The 13,704-nt window shown below is 45.7% G+C and overlaps 1 protein-coding gene and 1 long non-coding RNA gene across 2 annotated transcripts; one reads left to right on the top strand and one right to left on the bottom strand.

The window, feature by feature from the left end:
• The first annotated feature begins 4,469 nt into the window (after positions 1-4,469).
• On the top strand, positions 4,470-5,615 carry LOC127928017 (uncharacterized). Its single transcript, XR_008129983.1, has 2 exons — positions 4,470-5,290; positions 5,517-5,615. It is a non-coding gene; the product is annotated as an uncharacterized LOC127928017 (long non-coding RNA).
• On the bottom strand, positions 5,228-13,699 carry LOC127928016 (microfibril-associated glycoprotein 4-like). Its single transcript, XM_052514923.1, has 4 exons — positions 13,448-13,699; positions 12,653-12,749; positions 10,990-11,157; positions 5,228-6,038 (listed from the first exon to the last, which is right to left on the bottom strand). The coding sequence occupies exons 1-4, from the start codon at positions 13,682-13,684 to the stop codon at positions 5,758-5,760; spliced, it is 783 nt and encodes a 260-aa protein (XP_052370883.1). The 5' UTR covers positions 13,685-13,699; the 3' UTR covers positions 5,228-5,757.
• Between the last annotated feature and the right edge of the window lie 5 nt (positions 13,700-13,704).

The following is a 13,704-nucleotide window of genomic DNA, read 5'->3' as shown; positions in this document are numbered from 1 at the left end:
ACCGAGGTTCGCTAGCCAGCTATTTGTCGTCCTTAACGTAGGAGACTCTGCTAGCTAGCCAACAGCTAACAGCTAACAGCTAGCCAACGTCTACTGAATCGAATTCAACAACCCGGTCGCAGTCACAGGTAGTATCACATTTTCATTTCATTTCATTACAGTACAACGGTTTGATTTGTTTGATCGTCTTTGTATCAAAGATAATTGTGTAGTCTAGAGCGATTTTCTAGGTTAGCTAGCCAGCTATTGTCGTTCTTTTAACGCAACGTAACGTAAACAACACTGCTAGCTAGCCAGCTAGCCCCGAATAGCAGCACTGCAGAAACTATTACACTCAACGGAACGACTTGATTAGTGTAGTGTCAACAACGCAGCTACTGCCAGCTAGCCTACTTCAGCAGTACTGTATCATTTTAATCATTTTAGTCAATAAGTTTCTTGCTACGTAAGCTTAACTTTCTGAACATTCGAGACGTGTAGTCCACTTTTCATTCCAATCTCCTTTGCATTAGCGTAGCCTCTTCTGTAGCCTGTCAACTATGTGTCTGTCTATCCCTGTTCTCTCCTCTCTGCACAGACCATACAAACGCTCCACACCGCGCTGGTGGTCCCAGCGCGCACGACCCACGTGGAGTTCCAGGTCTCCGGTAGCCTCTGGAACTGCCGATCTGCGGCCAACAAGGCAGAGTTCATCTCAGCCTATGCCTCCCTCCAGTCCCTCGACTTCTTGGCACTGACGGAAACATGGATCACCACAGACAACACTGCTACTCCTACTGCTCTCTCTTCGTCCGCCCACGTGTTCTCCCACACCTCGAGAGCTTCTGGTCAGCGGGGTGGTGGCACCGGGATCCTCATCTCTCCCAAGTGGTCATTCTCTCTTTCTCCCCTCACCCATCTGTCTATCGCCTCCTTTGAATTCCATGCTGTCACAGTTACCAGCCCTTTCAAGCTTAACATCCTTATCATTTATCGCCCTCCTGGTTCCCCGGGAGAGTTAATCAATGAGCTTGATACCTTGATAAGCTCCTTTCCTGAGGACGGCTCACCTCTCACAGTGCTGGGCGACTTTAACCTCCCCACGCCTACCTTTGACTCATTCCTCTCTGCCTCCTTCTTTCCACTCCTCTCCTCTTTTGACCTCACCCTCTCACCTCCCCCCCCTACTCACAAGGCAGGCAATACGCTCGACCTCATCTTTACTAGATGCTGTTCTTCCACTAACCTCATTGCAACTCCCCTCCAAGTCTCCGACCACTACCTCGTATCCTTTTCCCTCTCGCTCTCATCTAACACCTCCCACACGGCCCCTACTCGGATGGTATCGCGCCGTCCCAACCTTCGCTCTCTCTCCCCCGCTACTCTCTCCTCTTCCATCCTATCATCTCTTCCCTCTGCTCATACCTTCTCCAACCTATCTCCTGATTCTGCCTCCTCAACCCTCCTCTCCTCCCTTTCTGCATCCTTTGACTCTCTATGTCCCCTATCCTCCAGGCCGGCGCGGTCCTCCCCTCCCGCCCCGTGGCTCGACGACTCATTGCGAGCTCACAGAACAGGGCTCCGGGCAGCTGAGCGGAAATGGAGGAAAACTCGCCTCCCTGCGGACCTGGCATCCTTTCACTCCCTCCTCTCTACATTTTCCTCCTCTGTCTCTGCTGCTAAAGCCATTTTCTACCACTCTAAATTCCAAGCATCTGCCTCTAACCCTAGGAAGCTCTTTGCCACCTTCTCCTCACTCCTGAATCCTCCTCCCCCTCCCCCTCCTCCCTCTCTGCAGATGACTTCGTCAACCATTTTGAAAAGAAGGTCGACGACATCCGATCCTCGTTTGCTAAGTCAAACGGCACCGCTGGTTCTGCTCACACTGCCCTACCCTGTGCTCTGACCTCTTTCTCCCCTCTCTCTCCAGATGAAATCTCGCGTCTTGTGACGGCCGGCCGCCCAACAACCTGCCCGCTTGACCCTATCCCCTCCTCTCTTCTCCAGACCATTTCCGGAGACCTTCTCCCCTACCTCACCTCGCTCATCAACTCATCCCTGACCGCTGGCTACGTCCCTTCCGTCCTCAAGAGAGCGAGAGTTGCACCCCTTCTGAAAAACACTACACTCAATCCCTCCGATGTCAACAACTACAGACCAGTATCCCTTCTTTCTTTTCTCTCCAAAACTCTTGAACGTGCCGTCCTTGGCCAGCTCTCCCGCTATCTCTCTCTGAATGACCTTCTTGATCCAAATCAGTCAGGTTTCAAGACTAGTCATTCAACTGAGACTGCTCTTCTCTGTATCACGGAGGCGCTCCGCACTGCTAAAGCTAACTCTCTCTCCTCTGCTCTCATCCTTCTAGACCTATCGGCTGCCTTCGATACTGTGAACCATCAGATCCTCCTCTCCACCCTCTCCGAGTTGGGCATCTCCGGCGCGGCCCACGCTTGATTGCGTCCTACCTGACAGGTCGCTCCTACCAGGTGGCGTGGCGAGAATCTGTCTCCTCACCACGCGCTCTCACCACTGGTGTCCCCCAGGGCTCTGTTCTAGGCCCTCTCCTATTCTCGCTATACACCAAGTCACTTGGGTCTGTCATAACCTCACATGGTCTCTCCTATCATTGCTATGCAGACGACACACAATTAATCTTCTCCTTTCCCCCTTCTGATGACCAGGTGGCGAATCGCATCTCTGCATGTCTGGCAGACATATCAGTGTGGATGACGGATCACCACCTCAAGCTGAACCTCGGCAAGACGGAGCTGCTCTTCCTCCCGGGGAAGGACTGCCCGTTCCATGATCTCGCCATCACGGTTGACAACTCCATTGTGTCCTCCTCCCAGAGCGCTAAGAACCTTGGCGTGATCCTGGACAACACCCTGTCGTTCTCAACTAACATCAAGGCGGTGGCCCGTTCCTGTAGGTTCATGCTCTACAACATCCGCAGAGTACGACCCTGCCTCACACAGGAAGCGGCGCAGGTCCTAATCCAGGCACTTGTCATCTCCCGTCTGGACTACTGCAACTCGCTGTTGGCTGGGCTCCCTGCCTGTGCCATTAAACCCCTACAACTAATCCAGAACGCCGCAGCCCGTCTGGTGTTCAACCTTCCCAAGTTCTCTCACGTCACCCCGCTCCTCCGCTCTCTCCACTGGCTTCCAGTTGAAGCTCGCATCTGCTACAAGACCATGGTGCTTGCCTACGGAGCTGTGAGGGGAACAGCACCTCAGTACCTCCAGGCTCTGATCAGGCCCTACACCCAAACAAGGGCACTGCGTTCATCCACCTCTGGCCTGCTCGCCTCCCTACCACTGAGGAAGTACAGTTCCCGCTCAGCCCAGTCAAAACTGTTCGCTGCTCTGGCCCCCCAATGGTGGAACAAACCCCCTCACGACGCCAGGACAGCGGAGTCAATCACCACCTTCCGGAGACACCTGAAACCCCACCTCTTTAAGGAATACCTAGGATAGGATAAGTATTTCTTCTCACCCCCCCCTTTAAGATTTAGATGCACTATTGTAAGTGACTATTCTACTGGATGTCATAAGGTGAATGCACCAATTTGTAAGTCGCTCTGGATAAGAGCGTCTGCTAAATGACTTAAATGTAAATGTAAATGCTGCCAACATACTGACTCAACTCCAGCTCACTTCAGTAATGGAAATTGATGGAAATTGATGGAAAAAATATATCACTAGCCACTTTAAACAATGCTACCTAATATAATGTTTACATACCCTACATTACTCATCTCATATGTGTATACTGTACTCTATATCATCTACTTTAAACTATGCCACTTTTATGTTTACACACCCTACATTACTCATCTCATATATATATACTGTACTCGGTACCATCTACTGCATCTTGCCTATGCCGTTCGGTAACATCACTCATTCATATATCTTTATGTACATATTCTTTATCCCTTTGCACTTGTGTGTATAAGGTAGTAGTTGTGGAATTGTTAGGTTAGATTACTCGTTGGTTATTACTGCATTGTCGGTACTAGAAGCACAAGCATTTCACTACACTCGCATCAACATCTGCTAACCATGTGTATGTGACAAATAACATTTTATTTTATTTTATTATGATGATGAATATGATGATGATGATGAATATGATGATTATGATGAATATGAATATGAATATGAATATGAATATGAATATGAATATGATGATGATGATGATGATGATGATGATGGTGATGATGATGATGATGATGATGATGATGATGATGATGATGATGATGAATATGATGAATATGATGATGATGATGAATATGATGATGAATATGATGATGAATATGAGGTTGATGAAGATGATATATGCACACAACCATTTTGCAATGAAAACTCTAAGATCATGTTACAACCTTGACTCGACAACCATGACACATTCAGCCATCCAATCTGACTGATTATAATAAATAAATACATGCAGTAAATAAAAAGACAGAATGCAGTGAATTTGTCTTTGAAATGCTTTAATTATTATTTGAGTCAAGTAACAGTGGAATCAAGAGACAGAGAGCCCACCGTGCTGCTATAACATGAAACGCTACTTTAACATCCAAGATGATAATAATAGTGATGATGTAGTGACCATATTGTTCTCTAGGTGTCAGTGTTATAGTGATGATGTAGTGACCGTACTGTTCTCTAGGTGTCAGTGTTATAGTGATAATGTAGTGACTGTACTGTTCTCTAGGTGTCAGTGTTATAGTGATGATGTAGTGACAATATTGTTCTCTAGGTGTCAGTGTTATAGTGATGATGTAGTGACCGTACTGTTCTCTAGGTGTCAGTGTTACAGTGATAATGTAGTGACCATATTGTTTCTCTAGGTGTCAGTGTTATAGTGATAATGTAGTGACCATATTGTTCTCTCGGTGTCAGTGTTATAGTGATGATGTAGTGACCATATTGTTCTCTAGGTGTCAGTGTTGTAGTGATGATGTAGTGACCATATTGTTCTCTAGGTGTCAGTGTTGTAGTGATGATGTAGTGACCGTACTGTTCTCTAGGTGTCAGTGTTATAGTGATGATGTAGTGACCATATTGTTCTCTAGGTGTCAGTGTTATAGTGATGATGTAGTGACCATATTGTTTCTCTAGGTGTCAGTGTTGTAGTGATGATGTAGTGACCGTACTGTTCTCTAGGTGTCAGTGTTATAGTGATAATGTAGTGACTGCATTGTTCTCTAGGTGTCAGTGTTATAGTGATGATGTAGTGACCATATTGTTTCTCTAGGTGTCAGTGTTATAGTGATGATGTAGTGACCATATTGTTTCTCTAGGTGTCAGTGTTATAGTGATGATGTAGTGACAATATTGTTTCTCTAGGTGTCAGTGTTATAGTGATGATGTAGTGACCGTACTGTTCTCTAGGTGTCAGTGTTATAGTGATAATGTAGTGACTGCATTGTTCTCTAGGTGTCAGTGTTACAGTGATAATGTTGTGACCATATTATTCTCTAGGTGTCAGTGTTATAGTGATAATGTAGTGACTGTACTGTTCTCTAGGTGTCAGTGTTATAGTGATGATGTAGTGACCGTACTGTTCTCTAGGTGTCAGTGTTATAGTGATAATGTAGTGACTGCATTGTTCTCTAGGTGTCAGTGTTACAGTGATAATGTTGTGACCATATTATTCTCTAGGTGTTAGTGTCTGACTGGCTAGCTCTGGTGCCCCCTCCTCCACATTGTATATGTGGAGTCATTTAGAGATGGTGACATTAGGTCAGGACTGATAGAGTCAGGTATGTTACTCCTGCTCCTGAACATTCACAGCATCAGAGACAGCCCTGATCTTAAAGGAAATGCTTTTCAGAGAGTAGTTTACCCCTTTCCAGTGCTGCCAATAAAACTTCATATTAGCTAAAGAAGTTCCCTGATGTGGTGCGTACAGGGAGTTAGGGTTAGCATGCGTACAGGCACCGTACCAGAATCCACCCATGTTGCGCCTGGCACAGTTGTCACCCCAGGTATCTTGGTCTTTGTCGTAGGTGCTGAACTTCATGCCGTTGCTATACGACAAGGAGTCCCCTGAGAATCAACCAACAGACAAGAGTATAGTAGCCTGGTAAAACCAACAGACAGAGTATAGTAGCCTGGTAAAACCAACAGACAAGAGTATAGTAGCCTGGTAAAACCAACAGACAGAGTATAGTAGCCTGGTAAAACCAACAGACAGAGTATAGTAGCCTGGTAAAACCAACAGACAAGAGTATAGTAGCCTGGTAATGTGGAAGACCAAATAAAATGAAACAGTTCATATACTATCTACTCTATCTTAGTCTATGTATTACTCATATCATATTCATATTCAATGTATTGGAGTGGTCATCAGAAAGCCCTGACCTCAATCCTATAGATTATTTGTGGGTAGAACTGAAAAAGCGTGTGCGAGCAAGGAGGCCTACAAACCTGACTCAGTTACAGCAGCTCTGTCAGGAGGAATGGGCCAAAATTCACCCAACGTAATGTGGGAAGCTTGTGGAAGTCTAGCCGAAATGTTTGACCCAAGTTGAAACAATTTAAAGGCAATGCTACCAAATACTAATTTAGTGTACATAAACTTCTGACTCACTGGGAATTTGATGAAAGAAATACAAGCTGAAATAAATCTTTCTCTCTACTATTATTCTGACATTTAACATTCTTAAAATAAAGTGGTGATCCTAACTGACCTAAGACAGGACATTTTTATTTGGACTAAATGTCAGAAATGGTGAAAACTGCATTTAAATGTTTTTTGGCTAAGGTGTACGTAAACCTCAGACTTCAACTGTATATCATGTTTTGTTGAGCTTAAAAAAATATACAGGTGTGCCAATTTGCATGCTTCTATTCCAAATGAAACAAGATGTTATTTTTTGGGAGCTTATTTACTGGACTAAATTATAATGGTAAATAAAACAAAAATTGTTCTAAGTCAAGTGAGCAGAGGTTTCACACGACAAAAAAAAAATACAAAAAATGTGGAGAATGATATTATTTATTTTACTAGGCAAGTCAGTTAAGAACACATTCTTATTTTCAATGACGGCCTAGGAACAGTGCGTTGTTCAGGGGTAGAACGACAGATTTGTACCTTGTCAGCTTGGGGGTTTGAACTTGCAACCTGACAATCAGTGCATGAGAAGGCCATATTTTCCAATGGTAAACCCAAATCAAATCAAATCAAATTGTATATGTCACGTACACATGTTTAGCAGATGTTATTGCGAGTGTAGTGAAATGCTTGTGCTTCTAGTTCCGACAGTGCAGCAATATCTAATAAGTAAAATCTAACCATTTCACAACAAATACAGAATACACACAAATCTAAGTTAAGGAATGGAATATAGAATATGTAAATATATGGACAAGCAACGTCAGAGCGGTATAGACTGAGATACAATAGATAGTATAGAATACAGTATCTACATATGAGATGAGCCCTATCCACCCACCTCCAGGTGTCCCCATCCTCCCCATTATCCCCTGTGTATTTATACCTGTGTTCTTTGTTTGTCTGTTGCCAGTTAGTCTTGTTTGTCAAGTCCACCAGCGTTTTCCAGTCTCTTTTCTCGCCCTCCTTGTTTTGACCCTTGCCTGTCCTGACTCCGAGGCCGCCAGCCTACCACTCTGCCTGCCTGCCGACCTGTACCTTTGTCCCCCTCCCTCTGGATTAGTGACCTCTGTCTATCCTGACTATGAGCCTGCCTGCCGACCTGTACCTTTGCCCCCCCCCGCCCTCTGGATTAGTGACCTCTGTCTACCCTGACTATGACCCTGCCTGCCTGGTCACACTGCCTGGTCCTGACCCTGAGCCTGCCTGCCGTCCGGTAGAAAAAACCTCGCTAGCTTGATATGCAGCTAGCTAGCAGCTAGGCTAGCTGTGATGCCAAATAGCTCTTCAGACCCTTCCTTGGTTGGCAGGGTCACTGGAAAGAGACAAGCAGTCCCAGCAACTGATGCGTCACAGGATCTAAACTAAGAAGCTAGGTAGCTACCAAAAACTTACCAATACACTTTCAAACTACAAACTTTCCAAACAAACAAAACCAAGCTCTTCCTCGTTCCGTGTTCAACAGGAAGCAATGTTTTGGGAAGATCCTCAAAAGGTTCTACAGCTTCACCATTGAGATCATGGTTGCATCACTGCCTGGTATGTCAGAGGAAGGCCCTAAAAACTGTCAAAGACTCCAGCCATCCTAGACTGTTCTCTCTACTAATGCACGGCAAGCGGTACTGGAGCGCCGAGTCTATGTCCAAGAGGCTTCTAAACAGCTTCAACCCCCAAGCCATAAAACTCCTGAACAGCTAATCAAATGGCTACCCAGATTATCTGCATTGCTCCGCCCTTTTATGACGCTGCTACTCTCTGTTATTATCTATGCATAGTCACTTTAATAACTCTACCTACATGTACATATTACCTCAATTTAAAACTGCTCTTAAACGCTAGTAAAACCAAATGCATGCTTTTCAGCCATTCGCTGCCCACACCAGCCCGCCTGACTAGCATCACTACTCTGGACGGTTCTGACTTAGAATATGTGGACAACTACAAATACCTAGGTGTCTGGTTAGACTGTAAACTCTCCTTCCAGACTCATATTAAACATCTCCAATCCTAAATTGAATCTAGAATTGGCTTCCTATTTCACAACAAAGCCTCCTTCACTCACGCCACCAAACATACCCTCGTAAAACTGACTATCCTACCGATCCTCGACTTCGGCGATGTCATTTATAAAATAGCTTCCAATACTCTACTCAGCAAACTGGATGCAGTCTATCACAGTGCCATCCGTTTTGTCACTGAAGCCCCTTATACCACCCACCACTGCAACTTGTATGCTCTAGTCGGCTGGCCCTCGCTACATATTCGTCGCCAGACCCACTGGCTCCAGGTCATCTATAAGTCTATGCTAGGTAAAGCTCCGCCTCATCTGAGCTTTAGCAGGTATATCTCACTGGTCATTCCCAAAGCCAACACCCCTTTGGCCGCCTTTCCTTCCAGTTCTCTGCTGGAACAAATTGCAAAAATCTCTGAAGTTGGAGACTTTTATCTCCTTCAACAACTTTTAACATCTGCTATCTGAGCAGCTTACCGATCACTGCAGCTGTACATAGCCCATCTGTAAAGAGCCCACCCAATCTACCTACCTCATCCCCATATTGTTTTTATTTACTTTTCTGCTCTTTTGCACCCCAGTATTTCTACTTGCACATCATCATCTGCTCATCTATCACTCCAAGTTGTAATTACTTTGCTACTATGGCCTATGTATTGCCTTACCTCCTCAAGCCATTTGCACACACTGTTTCTAGACTTTTTTTTCTATTGTGTTATTGACTGTACGCTTGTTTATTCCATGTGTAACTGTTGTTGTTTGTGTCACACTGCTTTTCTTTATCTTGGCCAGGTCGCAGTTGTAAATGAGAACTTGTTCTCCACTAGCTTACCTGGTTAAATTAAGGTGAAATAAAAAATAGAAAAATTAAATTACCTCAACTAACCGGTGCCCCCGCACATTAACTCTGTACCGTTACCCCTGTATATAGTCTCGCTATTGTTATTTTACTGCATATTTTTTTTAACTGCATTCTTGGTTAGGGGCTTGTAAGTAAGTACTTCACTGTAAGGTCTACTACGCCTGTTGTATTCGGCGCATGTGACTAACACAATTTGATTTCATTTGACACTTGATTTCATTTGATTTGTGGCACCCTTTAGGAACTAAACACTATCGTGGAGAAATTACAAGATTATTTTATAATACTGTTACTGCATGAAATGGTTGTTTTATGAAACAAAATAGGGTTCTTAGAACTATATTGTGTCTGAACTGAGAGGAGCTTCTGAGATGGAACTCCAGCTACTGATTGATGATGGTCAGTAGAGCTGCTGAGATGGAACTCCAGCTACTGATTGATGATGGTCAGTAGAGCTGCTGAGATGGAACTCCAGCTACTGACTGATGATGGTCAGTAGAGCTTCTGAGATGGAACTCCAGCTACTGATTGATGATGGTCAGTAGAGCTGCTGAGATGGAACTCCAGCTACTGATTGATGATGGTCAGTAGAGCTGCTGAGATGGAACTCCAGCTACTGATTGATGATGGTCAGTAGAGCTGCTGAGACGGAACTCCAGCTACTGATTGATGATGGTCAGTAGAGCTTCTGAGATGGAACTCCAGCTACTGATTGTTGATGGTCAGTAGAGCTTCTGAGATGGAACTCCAGCTACTGATTGATGATGGTCAGTAGAGCTGCTGAGATGGAACTCCAGCTACTGATTGATGATGGTCAGTAGAGCTGCTGAGATGGAACTCCAGCTACTGATTGATGATGGTCAGTAGAGCTTCTGAGATGGAACTCCAGCTACTGATTGATGATGGTCAGTAGAGCTGCTGAGATGGAACTCCAGCTACTGATTGATGATGGTCTTGTCCTCTCTCTCTCTGAGCCGCGTTCCATAGAATGACTTGGTGTTTGTGTGTCCCGGGAGGTACCAGGATGGAGATGGCTCCGGTATGGATGATGATGAGAGGAACTTTGTTTTGGGGACCATGTTTTCTACACAATGAGAACAGTCTTTACAGCAGATACTGTCTACTGTCTTATTAATTTATTTCACCTTGTGACCCATTCCACACATCTGTTACTTGTAAGGTAGACTAAGAGGGTGTATCTTTGCTATAAAAGATCTTTGTATCCTTTGTGTCGGGGCTCTCAACAAATCACCTACAGGTTGGGACGTCGACCAGCCATCGTTATCGCAGAGCACTCAATCGATTCACTTCATTTGCGTGTGTTGTATTGACCTGCTCCCTTATTAATATGTGAATAAAGATTTAAAGTATAACTCTGACTTATGTGATAAGTTTGTCTCTCCTCCTTTGATGATACAGAAACGAATCACCACAACACACACATAAGAGAAGAGTTATGATGTGACACCATAGGTGATGATGATGTTAAAGCTGATGAAGAAGAACTCACCTGCCCCTCCGTCTACATAAGTGCCCAGTCTCAGTGTGTATCCGTAGTTCTCAGGATCAATGAAGAAGGACGTGTATTTAGCATAAACTTTCCCTCCCTCAAAGTCCTCCATGTCCACTCTCAGCTCATTCTTCTTCCTCATCGTCAGGAGGAAGATGTTGTCCAGACCTGACAAGAACAGAAAGCATAAAGGTCCTGTCACATTTCAGCCCTTTCCTTACATCCTATCCCCTTTCATTTAGCTCCTAACACCTTCCTTGAACTCTTAGCCCCTTCCCCTAGACCCTAGCCACTACCTTTATCTCCTTGCCCATTCCTCTAGCTCCTAGCCCCTTCCCATAGATCCTAGCCCCTTCCTCTAGCTCCTAGTCCCTTCCCATAGCTCCTAGCCCCTTCCCATGGCTCCTAGCCTCTTCCTCTAGCTCCTAGCCCCTTCCTCTAGGTCATAGCCCCTTCCCATAGCTCATAGCCCCTCCCATAGCTCCTAGCCTCTTCCTCTAGCTCCTAGCCCCTTTCTCTAGCTTATAGCCCCTTCCCCTAGTTTCTAGCCTCTTCCCCTAGCTCCTAGCCCCTTCCCATAGCTCCTAGCCCCTTCCTCTAGCTCCTAGCCCCTTCCTCTAGCTCATAGCCCCTTCCTCTAGCTCATAGCCTCTTCCTCTAGCTCATAGCCTCTTCCGTAGCTCATAGCCTCTTCCTCTAGCTCCTAGCCCCTTTCTCTAGCTCCTAGCCCCTTCCCAAAGTTCATAGCCTCTTCCTTTTGCTCCTAGCCCCTTCCTCTAGCGCCTAGCCCCTTTCTTTAGCGCCTAGCCCCTTCCTCTAGCTCATAGACTCTTCCTCTAGCTCATAGCCCCTTCCCATAGCACCTAGCCCCTTTCTCTAGCTCATAGCCCCTTCCCTTAGTTCCTAGCCTCTTCCCCTAGCTCATAGCCCCTTCCTCTAGCGCCTAGCCCCTTTCTTTAGCGCCTAGCCCCTTCCTCTAGCTCATAGACTCTTCCTCTAGCTCATAGCCCCTTCCCATAGCACCTAGCCCCTTCCTCTAGCTCCTAGCCCCTTCCTCTAGCTCATAGCCCCTTCCTCTAGCTCCTAGCCCCTTCCTCTAGCTCCTAGGCCCTTCCTCTAGCTCCCAGCCCCTTCCTCTAGCTCATAGCCCCTTCCTCTAGCTCATAGCCCCTTCCTTTAGCTCCTAGCCCCTTCCTTTAGCTCCTAGCCCGTTCCATAGGTCCTAGCCCCTTCCTCTAGCTCCTAGCCCCTTCCTCTAGCTCCTAGCCCCTTCGTCTAGCTCATAGCCCCTTCCATAGCTCCTAGCCCCTTCCATAGCTCCTAGCCCCTTCCTCTAGCCCATAGCCCCTTCCATAGCCCCTAGCCCCTTCCTCTAGCTCCTAGCCCCTTCCATAGCTCCTAGCCCCTTCCTCTAGCTCCTAGCCCCTTCCTCTAGCTCATAGCCCCTTCCATAGCTCCTAGCCCCTTCCATAGCTCCTAGCCCCTTCCTCTAGCCCATAGCCCCTTCCATAGCCCCTAGCCCCTTCCTCTAGCTCATAGCCCCTTCCATAGCTCCTAGCCCCTTCCATTTCTCCTAGCCCCTTCCTCTAGCTCATAGCCCCTTCCATAGCCCCTAGCCCCTTCCTCTAGCTCCTAGTCCCTTCCCTTTGGAAGGAGGACTCACCAAGCCAGTATTCTCCAGCCACGTTCCCAAAGCCAGATTTGTAGTTTTCCCAGGGTCTGAAGAAGTTCTCTGTTCCATCCATTCTCCGCTGGAACACCTGAGAGAGAGAGAGAGAGAGAGAGAGAGGGGGGGGGGGGGGGGCGAGAGAGAGAGAGAGAGAAGGAGAAAGATAAGCAGAGGAGGACAGAGAGGGAAGGGAGAGGGAGTTAGGGACATTGGGGATAAAGATAAGGGACACATATTAGAGACACATATTTCCCTCAGATTTCACAGATCCACAAAGAATTCTAAAACAAATCAAATTTTGATAAACTCCCATATCTACTGGGTGAAATTCCACAGTGTGACATCACAGCAGCACAATTTGTGACCTGTTGCCACAAGAAAAGGGCAACCAGTGAAGAACAAACACCATTGTAAATACAACCCATATTTATGTGGATTTATTTTCCCTTATGAACTTTAACTATTTGCACATCATTACAACACTGTTTAAAGACATAATAACACATTTTAAACATCTTCATTCTTTTGGAACTTTTGTAAGTGTAAGGTTTACTGTACATTTTTTTTATTGTTTATTTCACTTTTGTTTGTTCTACTTCACTTGCTTTGGCAATGTAAACATATGTTTCCATGACAACGAAGCCCTTAAATTGAAAATGTCATTGATAAGTGAAGGGAGAGCGACACGGAGAGAAAGACAAGGAGGGAGACAGAGATAATATTATCATACATTTTGCACAACAAACACATCATAAACATCACAGATGATCGATAAAGTTCTCTACTCACAGTCCACCTCCCTCCTTCCGTGTTCATGTCACAGTAGACGTGCAAGGGGGTGATGGGACCCCCAGGGTAGATGGTGTACACCCCACTGGGTTTGGTGTTGTCATGTTGATAGATGTCATCACAGTCCTGAGGGAGGTAGAACTGAGAGAGGACGGCTACAGGAGCCAGCAGAGACAGGAGCAAAAAGACCTGGGATACAGAGACAGGGAAATCATGCACACAACGTTCACACAACATTCAAACAACATAAAAAAAAC

The sequence above is a fragment of the Oncorhynchus keta genome, unplaced genomic scaffold, assembly GCF_023373465.1.
Source record: "Oncorhynchus keta strain PuntledgeMale-10-30-2019 unplaced genomic scaffold, Oket_V2 Un_scaffold_2010_pilon_pilon, whole genome shotgun sequence".
Classification (NCBI taxonomy): Eukaryota; Metazoa; Chordata; class Actinopteri; order Salmoniformes; family Salmonidae; genus Oncorhynchus; species Oncorhynchus keta.
The sequence above is the reverse complement of the archived record's forward strand: the minus strand, read 5'-3'. Positions and strand labels throughout refer to the sequence as shown.

Excerpts from the sequence above, each read along its gene's own strand:
- LOC127928016 (XM_052514923.1), bottom strand. The coding sequence starts at position 13,684 with ATGTTGTGTGAACGTTGTGTGCATGATTTCCCTGTCTCTGTATCCCAG. Across the intron at positions 11,158-12,652 it reads GGCTGGAGAATACTGGCTTG|GTCTGGACAACATCTTCCTC; the intron begins GTGAGTCCTCCT and ends TGTTCTTGTCAG. Across the intron at positions 6,039-10,989 it reads TTATGTAGACGGAGGGGCAG|GGGACTCCTTGTCGTATAGC; the intron begins GTGAGTTCTTCT and ends GTTGATTCTCAG.